The sequence below is a fragment of the Pristiophorus japonicus genome, chromosome 4 (genome assembly GCF_044704955.1).
Source record: "Pristiophorus japonicus isolate sPriJap1 chromosome 4, sPriJap1.hap1, whole genome shotgun sequence".
Lineage (NCBI taxonomy): Eukaryota > Metazoa > Chordata > Chondrichthyes > Pristiophoridae > Pristiophorus > Pristiophorus japonicus.
The window spans coordinates 4,363,465-4,380,668 of record NC_091980.1 but is presented as its reverse complement, the minus strand read 5'-3'; the positions used below and the strand labels follow the sequence as shown (position 1 = coordinate 4,380,668).

Sequence of the window (17,204 nt, the reverse complement as noted above, 5' to 3'; positions counted from 1 at the left end):
CTGGAAAATTTCTCTCCGACCCATCTAAGCGATCGAAACTACTCCAGGAGATCACTCAGGCTATTAAATACTTGAAAAGAAAACATGCAGGGCTATGGGGGAAGAGCAGGGTGGAGTGGGACTAATATGAATCGCTCTTTCAGAGCCGGCATAGGCACGATGGGCGGAATGGCCTCTGTCTACGTGGCATCATTCTATGAATGATGTAATTAGCCCAGAGACAGACGGAAATGAAGGAGAGGTTACCACACAGCTGCTTCCATCGCCTGCATCCTCTCGCACTGCACCATGTTCAGCTTCTGTACATGTTGTCGACAGTCGGCCCCCGAGCCCTGGCCATATACCTGGGGAGATTGTCACATCAAATCATTCATCATGGGTGTGATATCTTCTTCACGACATCACAAACACACACGTACACAAGATGACGCTACAGGAACTTGACATGTGACCTGGTCACAAGATCTTTTTATTGTATACATCAGGAGTTGCATTACGACAGCAGCCCAATCAGGGGTGCTCTACATTACAGTGGGGAAAAATCAGAGAAAAACTGAATTTATATAGTGCCTTTCACAACTTCAACATATCCCAAAGCATTTTACAGCCAATGAAATACTACTGAAGTGTAGTCACTGTTGTAATGTAGGAAATGTAGCAGCCAATTTGAACACAGCAAGCTCCCACAAACAGCAATGTGATAATGACCAGATAATCTGTTTTAGTGATGTTGATTGAGGGATAAATACTGGCCCCAGGACACCGGGGATAACTCTTCTTCAAAAACTGCAATGGGATCTTTAACATCAACCTGAGAGGGCAGACGGGGCCTCGTTCAACATCTCATCTGAAAGATGGCACCTCTGACAGTGCGGCACTCCCTCAGTACTGCCCCTCTGACAATGCAGCGCTCCCTCAGTACTACCCCTCTGACAGTGCAGCGCTCCCTCAGTACTACCCCTCCGACAGTGCGGCGCTCCCTCAGTACTGCCCCTCCGACAGTGCAGCGCTCCCTCAGTACTACCCCTCCAACAGTGCAGCACTCCCTCAGTACTGCCCCTCCGACAGTACAGCACTCCCTCAGTACTGTCCCTCCGACAGTGCAGCGCTCCCTCAGTACTACCCCTCCAACAGTGCAGCACTCCCTCAGTACTGTCCCTCCGACAGTACAGCACTCCCTCAGTACTGGCCCTCCGACAGTGACGCGCTCCCTCAGTACTACCCCTCCAACAGTGCAGCACTCCCTCAGTACTGTCCCTCCGACAGTACAGCACTCCCTCAGTACTGCCCCTCCGACAGTGCAGCACTCCCTCAGTACTGCCCCTCCGACAGTGCGGCACTCCCTCAGTACTGTCCCTCCGACAGTGCAGCACTCCCTCAGTACTGTCCCTCCGACAGTGCAGCACTCCCTCAGTACTGTCCCTCCGACAGTGCAGCACTCCCTCAGTACTGCCCCTCCGACAGTGCAGCACTCCCTCAGTACTGCCCCTCCGACAGTGCGGCACTCCCTCAGTACTGCCCCTCCGACAGTGCAGCACTCCCTCAGTACTGCCCCTCCGACAGTGTGGCACTCCCTCAGTACTGTCCCTCCGACAGTACAGCACTCCCTCAGTACTGCCCCTTCGACAGTGCAGCACTCCCTCAGTACTGCCCCTTCGACAGTGCGGCACTCCCTCAGTACTGCCCCTCCGACAGTGCAGCGCTCCCTCAGTATTGTCCCTCCGACAGTACAGCACTCCCTCAGTACTGCCCCTTCGACAGTGCAGCACTCCCTCAGTACTGTCCCTCCGACAGTACAGCACTCCCTCAGTACTGCCCCTTCGACAGTACAGCACTCCCTCAGTACTGCCCCTTCGACAGTGCAGCACTCCCTCAGTACTGCCCCTTCGACAGTGCGGCACTCCCCCAGTACTGCACTGGGAGTGTCAGCCAGGATAATATTCTCGCGTGTCTGTAGTGGGTCTTGAAGCTGCAACCTGCTGACTCAGAAGCGAGAGGGCTACCCACTGAGGCACGGTTGACATGGAAGTCAGGCACTCTGTAAACTATGTTCCCATTTGCTGTCTCTGGATCCCATTCGTGACAAAGGCATTCGGAATAACGGGCTAGCGCACCGTTCAGAGACTCACAAATGTCTGCACTTCCCGTCAGGATTATGGAATGTTTTCATCATTGTCACATGTTAACAGGCTCGTTAGCTGTTTGAGGATCATTATTCCCAATGTGTATCTGTGTTTTTACCCCCTCAGTCCCGCTAGTGATAACATGATGAGGGACTTCAATTGTGTGGAGAGACTGGAGAAGCTGGGGTTGTTCTCCTTAGAGCAGAGAAGGTTAAGGGGAGATTTAATAAAGTGTTCAAAATTATGAAGGGTTTTGATAGGGTAAATAAGGAGAAACTGCAGGAGGCTCGGTAACCAGGGGAACACAGATTTAAAGCGATTGGCAAAAGGACCCGAGGGGGAGATGAGGAGAATGTGTTAACGCAGCGAGTTGTTGTGATCGGGAACGCGCTGCCTGAAAGGGCGGTGGGAGCAGATTCAATAGTAACTTTCAAAAGGGAATGGGATAAATATTTGAAAATAAAAATGTGCAGGATATATAGGGAAAGAGCAGGGAGGCGGGGGGGGGGGGGGGGGGGGAGTCGGACTAATCGGATCGCTCTTTCACGTAGCGGACACAGGCACGATGGGCCGAATGGCCTCCTTTTATCATTCAATATTAGGCATTCCTGCCATTTTGATAGTGGACCTCTCCTCTCCCCCAGCCAATAAAAGCAGATTCCGCAACCTCTTTGGTACAAAGGAGGTTTTTTCTTCAATCTGCGCCTCAGTGCTATGACGTCAGCAATCTCACCTTCAGCACTGACTGCTTTTCTCCACATAATTTGCAGTTCCACTTCTTGCTCTTTTTAACCTAAAACAGACAATACTAATTAAACGCCTGGAAGGGCGGTGGGAGCAGATTCAAAAATAACTTTCAGAAAGAAATTGGATCTCTACTTAAAAAGGAAATAATTTGCGGGGCTATGGGTATGGGGGCAGGGCTGTACGAAACAGGAACGCTTTGGCAACAATCATTCACTATTAAAAGGGGTTTAAAAAAAGCTTACAGGATCCTAGGCTTCATGGAGGGATAGAGTACAAAAGCAAGGAAGTTATGATGAACCTTTATAAAACACTGGTTCGGCCTCAACTGGAGTATTGTGTCCAATTCTGGGCACCGCACTTTAGGAAGGATGTGAGAGGGAGCAGAAAAGATTTACGAGAATGGTTCCAGGGATGAGGGACTTCAGTGACGTGGATAGACTGGAGAAGCTGGGGTTGTTCTCCTTGGAGCAGAGAAGGTTGAGAGGAGATTTGATCGAGGTGTTCAAAATCATGAGGGGTCTGGACAGAGTAAATAGAGAGAGACTGTTCCCATTGGTGGAAGGGTCAGGAACCAGAGGACACAGATTTAAGGTGATTGGCAGAAGAACCAAAGGTGACATGAGGGGAAACCTTTTTACGCGAGTGGATTGCGCTGCCTGAAAGAAGGCAGACTCAATCGTGATTTTCAAAAGGGATTGGATAAATACCTAAAGTAAAAAATATTTGCAGGGCTATGGAGAAAGGGCAGGGAGTGGGATTAGCTGAGGTGCTCTTGCAGAGAGCCGGCACGGGCTCAACGGGCCGAATGGCCTTGCTCTACCCTGTAACCGTTCTGTGAAAGAGCAGGGGGGAGTGGGACTAATTGGATCACTCTTTCAAAGAACAGGCACAGGCACAATGGGCCCAATGGCCTCCTTCCCAGAGAACTTCTTCACCCAGAGAGTGATGACAATGTGGATCTTGCTACCACAGGGGCAAATAAGAACATAAGAATTAGGAACAGGAGTAGGCCATCTAGCCCCTCGAGCCTGCTCCACCATTCAACAAGATCATGGCTGATCTGGCCGTGGACTCAGCTCCACTTACCCGCCCGCTCCCCGTAACCCTTAATTCCCTTATTGGTTAAAAATCTATCTCTCTGTGATTTGAATACATTCAATGAGCTAGCCTCAACTGCTTCCTTGGGCAGAGAATTCCACAGATTCACAACCCTCTGGGAGAAGAAATTCCTTCTCAACTCGGTTTTAAATTGGCTCCCCCGTATTTTGAGGCTGTGCCCCCTAGTTCTAGTCTCCCCGACCAGTGGAAACAACCTCTCTGCCTCTATCTTGTCTATCCCTTTCATTATTTTAAATGTTTCTATAAGATCACCCCTCATCCTTCTGAACTCCAACGAATAAAGACCCAGTCTACTCAATCTATCATCATAAGGTAACCCCCTCATCTCCGGAATCAGCCGAGTGAATCGTCTCTGTACCCCCTCCAAAGCTAGTATATCATTCCTTAAGTAAGATGACCAAAACTGCACGCAGTACTCCAGGTGCGGCCTCACCAATACCCTATACAGTTGCAGCAAGACCTCCCTGCTTTTGTACTCCATCCCTCTCGCAATGAAGGCCAACATTCCATTCGCCTTCCTGATTACCTGCTGCACCTGCAAACTAACTTTTTGGGATTCATGCACAAGGACTCCAAAAAGAGTTTCATGCACAAGGAGGGGCCGGCGCCTCACAACTTGAGCCGCCTCAGGAAAATCCCCTCCGTGCCTTTCAGTTCCGCGCGGAGGGGTTTCTTGTACGGGCTGCTCCTGCACACTCTCAACTTTGCCATCCTCGCCTGCCGTCTGGACACGCCATGGCGTACCATCTTGCCGTCCGGAGGAGGCGGGGGTCCCCGATGGAGGGCACTCTACGCAGGGGTCCTCCCACTATTCGTCGGGGACTTGGCCTGGAGGGTGGTGCACGGAGCAGTGCCGTGCAATAAATTTTTTAAGCCGGTTCACGGACTCCCAGGCCGCCTGCAATTTCTGCGGTCTGGAGGAGTCTGTGTTCCATGTTTTTATTGAGTGCACGAGGTTGCAGCCCCTGTTCCATTATTTGAAGGGGCTGCTCCTGAAATTCTGGCTGCACTTCAGTCCCACTCTCCTGATCTTTGGGCACCCTGTGCGGAGGGGAGCGGGTAGGTCCGAAGGCCTCCTCGTAGGACTGCTCCTGGGCACGGCCAAGGGTGCCATCAGCCGGTCCAGGCGGTCGAGGGGGTCGTTCAACCTGACTGCCTGCCTCTCTTCCGCTCTTACATCCGGTCCAGGGTGTCCTTGGAGATGGAGCACGCGGTGTCCACCGGTACGCTCGCGGCCTTCCGCGAGAGGTGGGCACCGGAGGGACTGGAGTGCATCATCACGCCCGGCAACCAAATTTTAATTTGATTTTACGTTTTAAAGTTTAATTTGTTTTAATTGCCGGTGTTTTTAGTGTCCCCTTCCCTTTTATAGGGGGCACTGTGGAAAAATTGTGATTTTAGTGCCCCAAAAAAAAAACAAAAAAAAGAAAAGAAAAAAAAAACAAATAAAAACCAAAAAAAGGAAAAAAAGGGCCTTGTAAATGTCTGGTGTGTCACCCAGGTCGGGTGGCACGGTTTAATGTTTTATGTTTTGCAGATAAACTCCAAAAAGAGTTTCATGCACAAGGACCCCAGGTCCCTCTGCACCGCAGCATGTTGTAATTTCTCCCCATTCAAATAATATTCCCTTTTACTGTTTTTTTTCCCAAGGTGGATGACCTCACACTTTCCAACATTGTATTCCATCTGCCAAACCTTAGCCCATTCGCTTAACCTATCTAAATCTCTTTGCAGCCTCTCTGTGTCCTCTACACAACCCGCTTTCCCACTAATCATTGTGTCATCTGCAAATTTTGTTACACTACACTCTGTCACCTCTTCCAGGTCATCTATGTATATTTAAAAGCAGAGATGTGTTTAAGGGGAAGCTAAATGAGGGAGAAAGGAAAGGAAGGATAGGCTGATGGGGTGAGATGGAGAGGGGTGGGTGGGCTAGTGTGGAGCATAAACACCGGCACAGAGCCGATGGGCCGAATGGCCAGTTTCTGTGCTGTACATTCTACCGAATATTTAGAGAACAATGTCGGTATTTTCCTGATACCAATGCCCATTGCTCACAGGAATAGACCATTCACTTCGATGTGTAAGTCCCATCAATTTGCCCACCTTTAATCCCGATCTCGATATTCTTATCGAATAAAAATGTGTCAATCTCAAGCAGAATGGTAACGGGGGTCGGGGGTGGGGGGAGGGGGAGGGGGTGTAGCCCTGATAATAATGGATGAGAAAGGACAGTAGAGAAAGGATCTCGGCTTGGAGGGTCCATCCATTGCCCCCTCTGTCTCCGTCCACTGACCCCTCTCTCTCTCCGTCCACTGACCCCTCTCTCTCTCCGTCCACTGACCCCTCTCTCTCTCCGTCCACTGACCCCTCTCTCTCTCTCCGTCCATTGACCCCTCTCTCTCTCTCCGTCCATTGACCCCTCTCTCTCTCCGTCCATTGACCCCTCTCTCTCTCCGTCCATTGACCCTTCTCTCTCTCTCCGTCCATTGACCCCTCTCTCTCTCCGACCATTGCCCCCTCTCTCTCTCCGTCCATTGACCTCTCTCTCTCTCCGTCCATTGACCACTCTCTCTCCGTCCATTGCCCTCTCTCTCTCTCCGTCCATTGCCCCCCCCTCTCTCTCTCTCTCTCTCCGTCCATTGACCCCTCTCTCTCTCCGTCCATTGCCCTCTCTCTCTCCGTCCATTGCCCCCCCCCACTCTCTCTCCGACCACTGCCCCCTCTCTCTCTCCGTCCATTGCCCTCTCTCTCTCTCTCTCTCTCCGTCCGTTGACCCCTCTCTCTCCATCCATTGCCCCCCCCCTCTCTCTCCGTCCATTGCCCCCCCTCTCTCTCTCTCTCTCTCTCTCTCTCTCTCTCTCTCCGACCATTGCCCCCTCTCTCTCTCCGTCCATTGCCCCCTCTCTCTCTCCGTCCATTGCCCCCTCTCTCTCTCCGTCCATTGCCCCCTCTCTCTCTCTCCATCCATTGCCCCCTCTCTCTCCCCGTACATTGACCCCTCTCTCTCTCCCCGTCCATTGACCCCTCTCTCTCTCCGTCCATTGCCCCCCCCCTCTCTCTCTCCATCCATTGCCCCCCCTCTCTCTCTCTCTCTCTCCGACCATTGACCCCTCCCTCTCTCCGTCCATTGCCCCCTCTCTCTCCGTCCATTGCCCCTTCTCTCTCTCCGTCCATTGACCCGCCTCTCTCTTTCCGTCCATTGCCCCCCCTCTCTCTCTCCGTCCATTGCCCCCCCTCTCTCTTTCCGTCCATTGCCCCCCCTCTCTCTCTCCGTCCATTGCCCCCTATCTCCCTCCGTCCATTGCCCCCTCCCTCGCCATCCACTGACCCCTCCCTCGCCATCCACTGACCCCTCCCTCGCCATCCACTGACCCCTCTCTCCGTCCATTGACCCCCCCCCTCTCTCTCTCCATCCACTGACCATTCTCTCCGTCCATTGCCCCCTCTCTCTCTCCGTCCATTGCCACCTCCCTCTCTCCGTCCATTGCCCCCTCCCTCTCTCCGTCCATTGCCCCCTCCCTCTCTCCGTCCATTGACCCCCCTCTCTCTTTCCGTCCATTGACCCCCCTCTCTCTTTCCGTCCATTGCCCCCCCCCCTCTCTCCGTCCATTGCCCCCCTCTCTCTCCATCCATTACCCTCTCTCTCTCTCTCTCTCCGTCCATTGCCCCCTCTCTCTCCATCCATTGCCCCCCCCTCTCTCTCTCCATCCATTACCCTCTCTCTCTCTCTCCATCCATTACCCCCTCTCTCTCTCTCCGTCCATTGCCCTCTCTCTCTCTCTCTCTCTCTCTCCGTCCATTACCCTCTCTCTCTCTCTCTCTCTCTCTCCATTACTCTCTCTCTCTCTCTCCATCCATTACCCCCTCTATCTTCCGTCCATTACCCTCTCTCTCTCTCTCTCTCTCTCTCTCCGTCCATTGCCCCCTCTCTCTCTCTCTCTCCGTCCATTGCCCCCCCCTCTCTCTCTCTGTCCATTGCCCCCCTCTCTCTCCGTCCATTACCCTCTCTCTCTCTCCATCCATTACTCTCTCTCTCTCTCTCCATCCATTACTCTCTCTCTCTCTGTCCATTACCCCCTCTCTCTCTCCGTCCATTACCCCCTCTCTCGTCCGTCCATTACTCTCTCTCTCTCTCTCCCTCTCTCTCCGTCCATTGCCCCCTCTCTCTCTCTCTCTCTCTCTCCGTCCATTGCCCCCCTCTCTCTCCGTCCATTACCCTCTCTCTCTCCATCCATAACCCCCTCTCTCTCTCTGTCCATAACCCCCTCTCTCTCTCCGTCCATAACCCACTCTCTCTCTCCGTCCATAACCCACTCTCTCTCTCCGTCCATTACCCCCTCTCTCTTTCTCCGTCCATTGCCCCCTCTCTCTCTCCGTCCATTGCCCCCTCTCTCTCTCCGTCCATTGCCCCCCTCTCCATCCATTGCCCCCCTCTCTCTCCATCCATTGCCCCCCTCTCTCTCCATCCATTGCCCCCCTCTCTCTCCATCCATTACCCTCTCTCTCTCTCTCTCTCTGTCCATTACCCCCTCTCTCTCTCTCCGTCCATTACCCCCTCTCTCTCTCCGTCCATTACACCCTCTCTTTCCGTCCATTGCCCCCCCCTCTCTCTCTCCGTTCATTGCCCCCCTCTCTCTCCATCCATTACCCTCTCTCTCTCTCTCTCTCTGTCCATTGCCCCCTCTCTCTCCGTCCATTGCCCCCCCCCTCTCTCTCTCCATCCATTACCCTCTCTCTCTCCATCCATTACCCCCTCTCTCTCTCTCCGTCCATTGCCCCCTCTCTCTCCCTCTCTCTCTGTCCATTACCCTCTCTCTCTCTCTCTCCATTACCCTCTCTCTCTCTCTCTCTCCATCCATTACCCCCTCTATCTTCCGTCCATTACCCCCTCTCTCTCTCCGTCCATTGGCCCCTCTCTCTCTCTCTCTCTCTCCGTCCATTGCCCCCCCTCTCTCTCTCTGTCCATTGCCCCCCTCTCTCTCCGTCCATTACCCTCTCTCTCTCTCCATCCATTACCCTCTCTCTCTCTCTCTCCATCCATTACTCTCTCTCTCTCTCCATCCATTACTCTCTCTCTCTCTCCATCCATTACCCCCTCTCTCTTCCGTCCATTACTCTCTCTCTCTCTCTCTCTCCGTCCATTGCCCCCTCTCTCTCTCTCTCCGTCCATTGCCCCCCTCTCTCTCCGTCCATTACCCTCTCTCTCCATCCATAACCCCCTCTCTCTCTCTCCGTCCATAACCCCCTCTCTCTCTCTCTCTCCGTCCATAACCCCCTCTCTCTCTCTCCGTCCATTACCCTCTCTCTCTCCATCCATAACCCCCTCTCTCTCTCTCCGTCCATTGCCCCCTCTCTCGCTCTCTGTCCATTGACCCCTCCCTCTCCGTCCATTGACCCCCCCCTCTCTTTCCGTCCATTGCCCCCCCCTCTCTCTCTTCGTCCATTGCCCCCCTTTCTCTCCATCCATTGCCCCCACTCTCTGTCCATTGCCCCCTCTCTCTCTGTCCATTGCCCCCCTCTCTCTCCGTCCATTACCCTCTCTCTCTCTGTCCATTACCCCCTCTCTCTCTCTCCGTCCATTACCACCTCTCTCTTTCCGTCCATTGCCCCCCTCTCTCTCCGTCCATTGCCCCCCTCTCTCTCCGTCCATTACCATCTCTCTCCCCGTCCATTGACCCCTCTCTCTCTCTCTCTCTCTCCGTCCATTGATCCCTCTCTCTCTCCGTACATTGATCCCTCCCTCTCCGTCCATTGCCCCCCCCTCTCTCTCCGTCCATTGCCCCCCCTCTCTCTCTCCGACCATTGACCCCTCCCGCTCTCCGTCCATTGCCCCCTCTCTCTCTCCGTCCATTGCCCCTTCTTTCTCTCCGTCCATTGACCCCCCCTCTCTCTTTCCGTCCATTGACCCCCCTCTCTCTTTCCGTCCATTGACCCCCCTCTCTCTCTCCGTCCATTGCCCCCCCTCTCTCTTTCCGTCCATTGCCCCCCCCTCTCTCTGCGTCCATTGCCCCCTATCTCCCTCCGTCCATTGCCCCCTCCCTCGCCATCCACTGACCCCTCCCTCGCCATCCACTGACCCCTCCCTCGCCATCCACTGTCCCCTCTCTCCGTCCATTGACCCCTCTCTCCGTCCATTGACCTCCTCTCTCCGTCCATTGATCCCCCCCTCTCTCTCTCTCCGTCCACTGACCATTCTCTCCGTCCATTGTCCCCTCTCTCTATCCGTCCATTGCCCCCTCCCTTTCTCCGTCCATTGCCCCCTCCCTCACCGTCCATTGACCCCCCTCTCTCCGTCCATTGACCCCCCTCTCTCTTTCCGTCCATTGCCCCCCCCTCTCTCTCCGTCCATTGCCCCCCTCTCTCTCTCTCCGTCCATTACCCTCTCTCTCTCTCTCTCTCTCTCTCTCCGTCCATTGCCCCACCTCTCTCCGTCCATTGCCCCCCCTCTCTCTCTCTCCATCCATTACCCTCTCTCTCTCTCCGTCCATTGCCCCTCTCTCTCTCTCTCTCTCTCCGTCCATTGCCCCCCCTCTCTCTCTCTCTCTCTCTCTCCGTCCATTACCCTCTCTCTCTCTCTCTCTCCATTACCCTCTCTCTCCATCCATTACCCCCTCTCTCTTCCGTCCATTACCCCCTCTCTCTCTCTCTCTCTCTCTCTGTCCATTGCCCCCTCTCTCTCTCCGTCCATTACCCTCTCTCTCTCCATCCATAACCCCCTCTCTCTCTCTCCGTCCATTGCCCCCTCTCTCGCTCTCTGTCCATTGACCCCTCCCTCTCCGTCCATTGACCCCCCCCTCTCTTTCCGTCCATTGCCCCCCCTCTCTCTCTTCGTCCATTGCCCCCCTTTCTCTCCATCCATTGCCCCCACTCTCTGTCCATTGCCCCCTCTCTCTCTGTCCATTGCCCCCCTCTCTCTCCGTCCATTACCCTCTCTCTCTCTGTCCATTACCCCCTCTCTCTCTCTCCGTCCATTACCACCTCTCTCTTTCCGTCCATTGCCCCCCTCTCTCTCCGTCCATTGCCCCCCTCTCTCTCCGTCCATTACCATCTCTCTCCCCGTCCATTGACCCCTCTCTCTCTCTCTCTCTCTCCGTCCATTGATCCCTCTCTCTCTCCGTACATTGATCCCTCCCTCTCCGTCCATTGCCCCCCCCTCTCTCTCCGTCCATTGCCCCCCCTCTCTCTCTCCGACCATTGACCCCTCCCGCTCTCCGTCCATTGCCCCCTCTCTCTCTCCGTCCATTGCCCCTTCTTTCTCTCCGTCCATTGACCCCCCTCTCTCTTTCCGTCCATTGACCCCCCTCTCTCTTTCCGTCCATTGACCCCCCTCTCTCTCTCCGTCCATTGCCCCCCCTCTCTCTTTCCGTCCATTGCCCCCCCCTCTCTCTGCGTCCATTGCCCCCTATCTCCCTCCGTCCATTGCCCCCTCCCTCGCCATCCACTGACCCCTCCCTCGCCATCCACTGACCCCTCCCTCGCCATCCACTGTCCCCTCTCTCCGTCCATTGACCCCTCTCTCCGTCCATTGACCTCCTCTCTCCGTCCATTGATCCCCCCCTCTCTCTCTCTCCGTCCACTGACCATTCTCTCCGTCCATTGTCCCCTCTCTCTATCCGTCCATTGCCCCCTCCCTTTCTCCGTCCATTGCCCCCTCCCTCACCGTCCATTGACCCCCCTCTCTCCGTCCATTGACCCCCCTCTCTCTTTCCGTCCATTGCCCCCCCCTCTCTCTCCGTCCATTGCCCCCCTCTCTCTCTCTCCGTCCATTACCCTCTCTCTCTCTCTCTCTCTCTCTCTCCGTCCATTGCCCCACCTCTCTCCGTCCATTGCCCCCCCTCTCTCTCTCTCCATCCATTACCCTCTCTCTCTCTCCGTCCATTGCCCCCTCTCTCTCTCTCTCTCTCTCCGTCCATTGCCCCCCCTCTCTCTCTCTCTCTCTCTCTCTCTCTCTCCGTCCATTACCCTCTCTCTCTCTCTCTCTCCATTACCCTCTCTCTCCATCCATTACCCCCTCTCTCTTCCGTCCATTACCCCCTCTCTCTCTCTCTCTCTCTCTCTGTCCATTGCCCCCTCTCTCTCTCCGTCCATTGCCCCCTCTCTCTCCGTCCATTGCCCTCTCTCTCTCCATCCATTACTCTCACTCTCTCTCCGTCCATTGCCCTCTCTCTCCATCCATTACCCCCTCTCTCTCCATCCATTACCCCCTATCTCTCTCTCTCTCCGTCCATTGCCCCCTCTCTCTCTCTGTCCATTGCCTCCTCTCTCTCTCTCTCCGTCCATTACCCTCTCTCTCTCTCTCTCCGTCCATTGCCCCCTCTCTCTCTCTCTCCGTCCATTGCCCCCTCTCTCTCCGTCCATTACCCCCCCTCTCTCTCTCTCTCCGTCCATTGCCCCCTCTCTCTCTCCGTCCATTGCCCCCTCTCTCTCCGTCCATTGCCCTCTCTCTCTCCATCCATTACTCTCACTCTCTCTCCGTCCATTGCCCTCTCTCTCCATCCATTACCCCCTCTCTCTCTCTCCATCCATTACCCCCTATCTCTCTCTCTCTCTCTCCGTCCATTGCCCCCTCTCTCTCTCTTTGTCCATTGCCTCCTCTCTCTCTCTCTCCGTCCATTACCCTCTCTCCGTCCATTGCCCCCTCTCTCTCTCTCTCCGTCCATTGCCCCCTCTCTCTCTCTCTCCGTCCATTGCCCCCTCTCTCTCTCTCTCCGTCCATTGCCCCCTCTCTCTCTCTCTCTCCGTCCATTGCCCCCCTCTCTCTCCATCCATTACCCTCTCTCTCTCTCTCTCTCCGTCCATTGCCCCCTCTTTCTCCGTCCATTGCCCCCCTCTCTCTCTCTCCATCCATTGCCCCCTCTCTCTCTCTCTCCATCCATCACCCTCTCTCTCCGTCCATTGCCCCCACTCTGTCCATTGCCCCCTCTCTCTCTGTCCATTGCCCCCCTCTCTCTCCGTCCATTACCCTCTCTCTCTCTCTCTCTGTCCATTATCCCCTCTCTCTCTCCGTCCATTACCCCCTCTCTCTCTCCGTCCATTACCCCCTCTCTCTCTCCGTCCATTGCCCCCCTCTCTCTCTCCGTCCATTGCCCCCTCTCTCTCCCTCTCTCTCTGTCCATTACCCTCTCTCTCTCTCTCTCCATTACCCTCTCTCTCTATCTCTCTCCATCCATTACCCCCTCTATCTTCCGTCCATTACCCCCTCTCTCTCTCTCTCTCTCTCCGTCCATTGCCCCCCCTCTCTCTCTCTGTCCATTGCCCCCCTCTCTCTCCGTCCATTACCCTCTCTCTCTCTCCATCCATTACCCTCTCTCTCTCTCTCTCCATCCATTACTCTCTCTCTCTCTCCATCCATTACTCTCTCTCTCTCTACATCCATTACCCCCTCTCTCTTCCGTCCATTACTCTCTCTCTCTCTCTCTCTCCGTCCATTGCCCCCTCTCTCTCTCTCTCCGTCCATTGCCCCCCTCTCTCTCCGTCCATTACCCTCTCTCTCTCCATCCATAACCCCCTCTCTCTCTCTCCGTCCATAACCCCCTCTCTCTCTCTCTCTCCGTCCATAACCCCCTCTCTCTCTCTCCGTCCATTACCCTCTCTCTCTCCATCCATAACCCCCTCTCTCTCTCTCCGTCCATTGCCCCCTCTCTCGCTCTCTGTCCATTGACCCCTCCCTCTCCGTCCATTGACCCCCCTCTCTCTTTCCGTCCATTGCCCCCCCCTCTCTCTCTTCGTCCATTGCCCCCCTTTCTCTCCATCCATTGCCCCCACTCTCTGTCCATTGCCCCCTCTCTCTCTGTCCATTGCCCCCCTCTCTCTCCGTCCATTACCCTCTCTCTCTCTGTCCATTACCCCCTCTCTCTCTCTCCGTCCATTACCACCTCTCTCTTTCCGTCCATTGCCCCCCTCTCTCTCCGTCCATTACCATCTCTCTCCCCGTCCATTGACCCCTCTCTCTCTCTCTCTCTCTCCGTCCATTGATCCCTCTCTCTCTCCGTACATTGATCCCTCCCTCTCCGTCCATTGCCCCCCCCTCTCTCTCCGTCCATTGCCCCCCCCTCTCTCTCTCCGACCATTGACCCCTCCCGCTCTCCGTCCATTGCCCCCTCTCTCTCTCCGTCCATTGCCCCTTCTTTCTCTCCGTCCATTGACCCCCCTCTCTCTTTCCGTCCATTGACCCCCCTCTCTCTTTCCGTCCATTGACCCCCCTCTCTCTCTCCGTCCATTGCCCCCCCTCTCTCTTTCCGTCCATTGCCCCCCCCTCTCTCTGCGTCCATTGCCCCCTATCTCCCTCCGTCCATTGCCCCCTCCCTCGCCATCCACTGACCCCTCCCTCGCCATCCACTGACCCCTCCCTCGCCATCCACTGTCCCCTCTCTCCGTCCATTGACCCCTCTCTCCGTCCATTGACCTCCTCTCTCCGTCCATTGATCCCCCCCTCTCTCTCTCTCCGTCCACTGACCATTCTCTCCGTCCATTGTCCCCTCTCTCTATCCGTCCATTGCCCCCTCCCTTTCTCCGTCCATTGCCCCCTCCCTCACCGTCCATTGACCCCCCTCTCTCCGTCCATTGACCCCCCTCTCTCTTTCCGTCCATTGCCCCCCCCTCTCTCTCCGTCCATTGCCCCCCTCTCTCTCTCTCCGTCCATTACCCTCTCTCTCTCTCTCTCTCTCTCTCCGTCCATTGCCCCACCTCTCTCCGTCCATTGCCCCCCCTCTCTCTCTCTCCATCCATTACCCTCTCTCTCTCTCCGTCCATTGCCCCCTCTCTCTCTCTCTCTCTCTCTCTCCGTCCATTGCCCCCCCTCTCTCTCTCTCTCTCTCTCTCTCTCCGTCCATTACCCTCTCTCTCTCTCTCTCTCCATTACCCTCTCTCTCCATCCATTACCCCCTCTCTCTTCCGTCCATTACCCCCTAACTCTCTCTCTCTCTCTCTCTGTCCATTGCCCCCTCTCTCTCTCCGTCCATTGCCCCCTCTCTCTCCGTCCATTGCCCTCTCTCTCTCCATCCATTACTCTCACTCTCTCTCCGTCCATTGCCCTCTCTCTCCATCCATTACCCCCTCTCTCTCTCTCCATCCATTACCCCCTATCTCTCTCTCTCTCCGTCCATTGCCCCCTCTCTCTCTCTGTCCATTGCCTCCTCTCTCTCTCTCTCCGTCCATTACCCTCTCTCTCTCTCTCTCCGTCCATTGCCCCCTCTCTCTCTCTCTCCGTCCATTGCCCCCTCTCTCTCCGTCCATTACCCCCCCTCTCTCTCTCTCTCCGTCCATTGCCCCCTCTCTCTCTCCGTCCATTGCCCCCTCTCTCTCCGTCCATTGCCCTCTCTCTCTCCATCCATTACTCTCACTCTCTCTCCGTCCATTGCCCTCTCTCTCCATCCATTACCCCCTCTCTCTCTCTCCATCCATTACCCCCTATCTCTCTCTCTCTCTCTCCGTCCATTGCCCCCTCTCTCTCTCTTTGTCCATTGCCTCCTCTCTCTCTCTCTCCGTCCATTACCCTCTCTCCGTCCATTGCCCCCTCTCTCTCTCTCTCCGTCCATTGCCCCCTCTCTCTCTCTCTCCGTCCATTGCCCCCTCTCTCTCTCTCTCCGTCCATTGCCCCCTCTCTCTCTCTCTCCGTCCATTGCCCCCCTCTCTCTCCATCCATTACCCTCTCTCTCTCTCTCTCTCCGTCCATTGCCCCCTCTTTCTCCGTCCATTGCCCCCCTCTCTCTCTCTCCATCCATTGCCCCCTCTCTCTCTCTCTCCATCCATCACCCTCTCTCTCCGTCCATTGCCCCCACTCTGTCCATTGCCCCCTCTCTCTCTGTCCATTGCCCCCCTCTCTCTCCGTCCATTACCCTCTCTCTCTCTCTCTCTCTCTCTGTCCATTATCCCCTCTCTCTCTCCGTCCATTACCCCCTCTCTCTCTCCGTCCATTACCCCCTCTCTCTCTCCGTCCATTGCCCCCCTCTCTCTCCGTCCATTGCCCCCCTCTCTCTCCGTCCATTACCATCTCTCTCCCCGTCCATTGACCCCTCTCTCTCTCTCTCCGTCCATTGCCCCCCTCTCTCTCTCTCCGACCATTGACCCCTCCCTCTCTCCGTCCATTGCCCCCCCTCTCTCTCTCTCTCCCCGTCCATTGACCCCTCTCTCTCTTTCCGTCCATTGCCCCCTCTCTCTCCATCCATTACCACCTCTCTCTCTCTCCGTCCATTACCCCCTATCTCTCTCTCTCTCCGTCCATTGCCCCCTCTCTCTCTCTCTGTCCATTACCCTCTCTCTCTCTCTCTCCGTCCATTGCCCCCTCTCTCTCTCTCTCTCCGTCCATTGCCCCCTCTCTCTCTCTCTCCGTCCATTGCCCCCCTCTCTCTCCATCCATTACCCTCTCTCTCTCCATCCATTACCCCCTCTTTCTCGTCCATTGCCCCCCTCTCTCTCTCTCCATTCATTGCCCCCTCGCTCTCTCTGTCCATCCATTGCCCCCACTCTGTCCATTGCCCCCTCTCTCTGTCCATTGCCCCCCTCTCTCTCCGTCCATTACCCTCTCTCTCTCTGTCCATTACCCCCTCTCTCTCTCCGTCCATTACCCCCTCTCTCTCTCCGTCCATTACCCCCTCTCTCTCTCCGTCCATTACCCCCCCCTCTCTCTCCGTCCATTGCCCCCCCTCTCTCTCTCTCCGACCATTGACCCCTCCCTCTCTCCGTCCATTGCCCCCTCTCTCTCTCCGTCCATTGCCCCTTCTCTCTCTCCGTCCATTAACCCCCCTCTCTCTTTCCGTCCATTGACCCCCCTCTCTCCCTCTCCGTCCATTGCCCCCTCTCTCTCCATCCATTACCCCCTCTCTCTCTCCGTCCATTGCCCCCTCTCTCGCTCTCCGTCCATTGACCCCTCCCTCTCCGTCCATTGACCCCCCTCTCTCTTTCCGTCCATTGCCCCCCTCTCTCTCCGTCCATTACCATCTCTCTCCCCGTCCATTGACCCCTCTCTCTCTCTCTCCGTCCATTGATCCCTCTCTCTCTCCGTCCATTGATCCCTCCCTCTCCGTCCATTGCCCCCCCCTCTCTCTCCGTCCATTGCCCCCCCTCTCTCTCTCTCCGACCATTGACCCCTCCCTCTCTCCGTCCATTGCCCCCTCTTTCTCTCCGTCCATTGACCCCCCTCTCTCTTTCCGTCCATTGCCCCCCCCTCTCTCTCTCCGTCCATTGCCCCCTATCTCCCTCCGTCCATTGCCC

The 17,204-nt window shown here is 55.6% G+C and overlaps 1 protein-coding gene across 2 annotated transcripts in view; it reads right to left on the bottom strand.

Moving 5' to 3' along the window:
* The window catches only part of mrnip (MRN complex interacting protein), a 55,904-nt gene that overhangs the window by 19,910 nt on the left and 18,790 nt on the right, over positions 1–17,204 (bottom strand). The window contains exons 2-3 of one of the 2 annotated variants that reach the window (XM_070877976.1): positions 2,857–2,916; positions 247–344 (exon numbers count right to left, since the gene is read on the bottom strand). In XM_070877976.1, coding sequence (XP_070734077.1) covers positions 247–344; positions 2,857–2,916 — 158 coding nt within the window. The remainder of the gene's footprint in view (positions 1–246; positions 345–2,856; positions 2,917–17,204) is intronic. The other variant, XM_070877977.1, reaches the window with a different exon arrangement.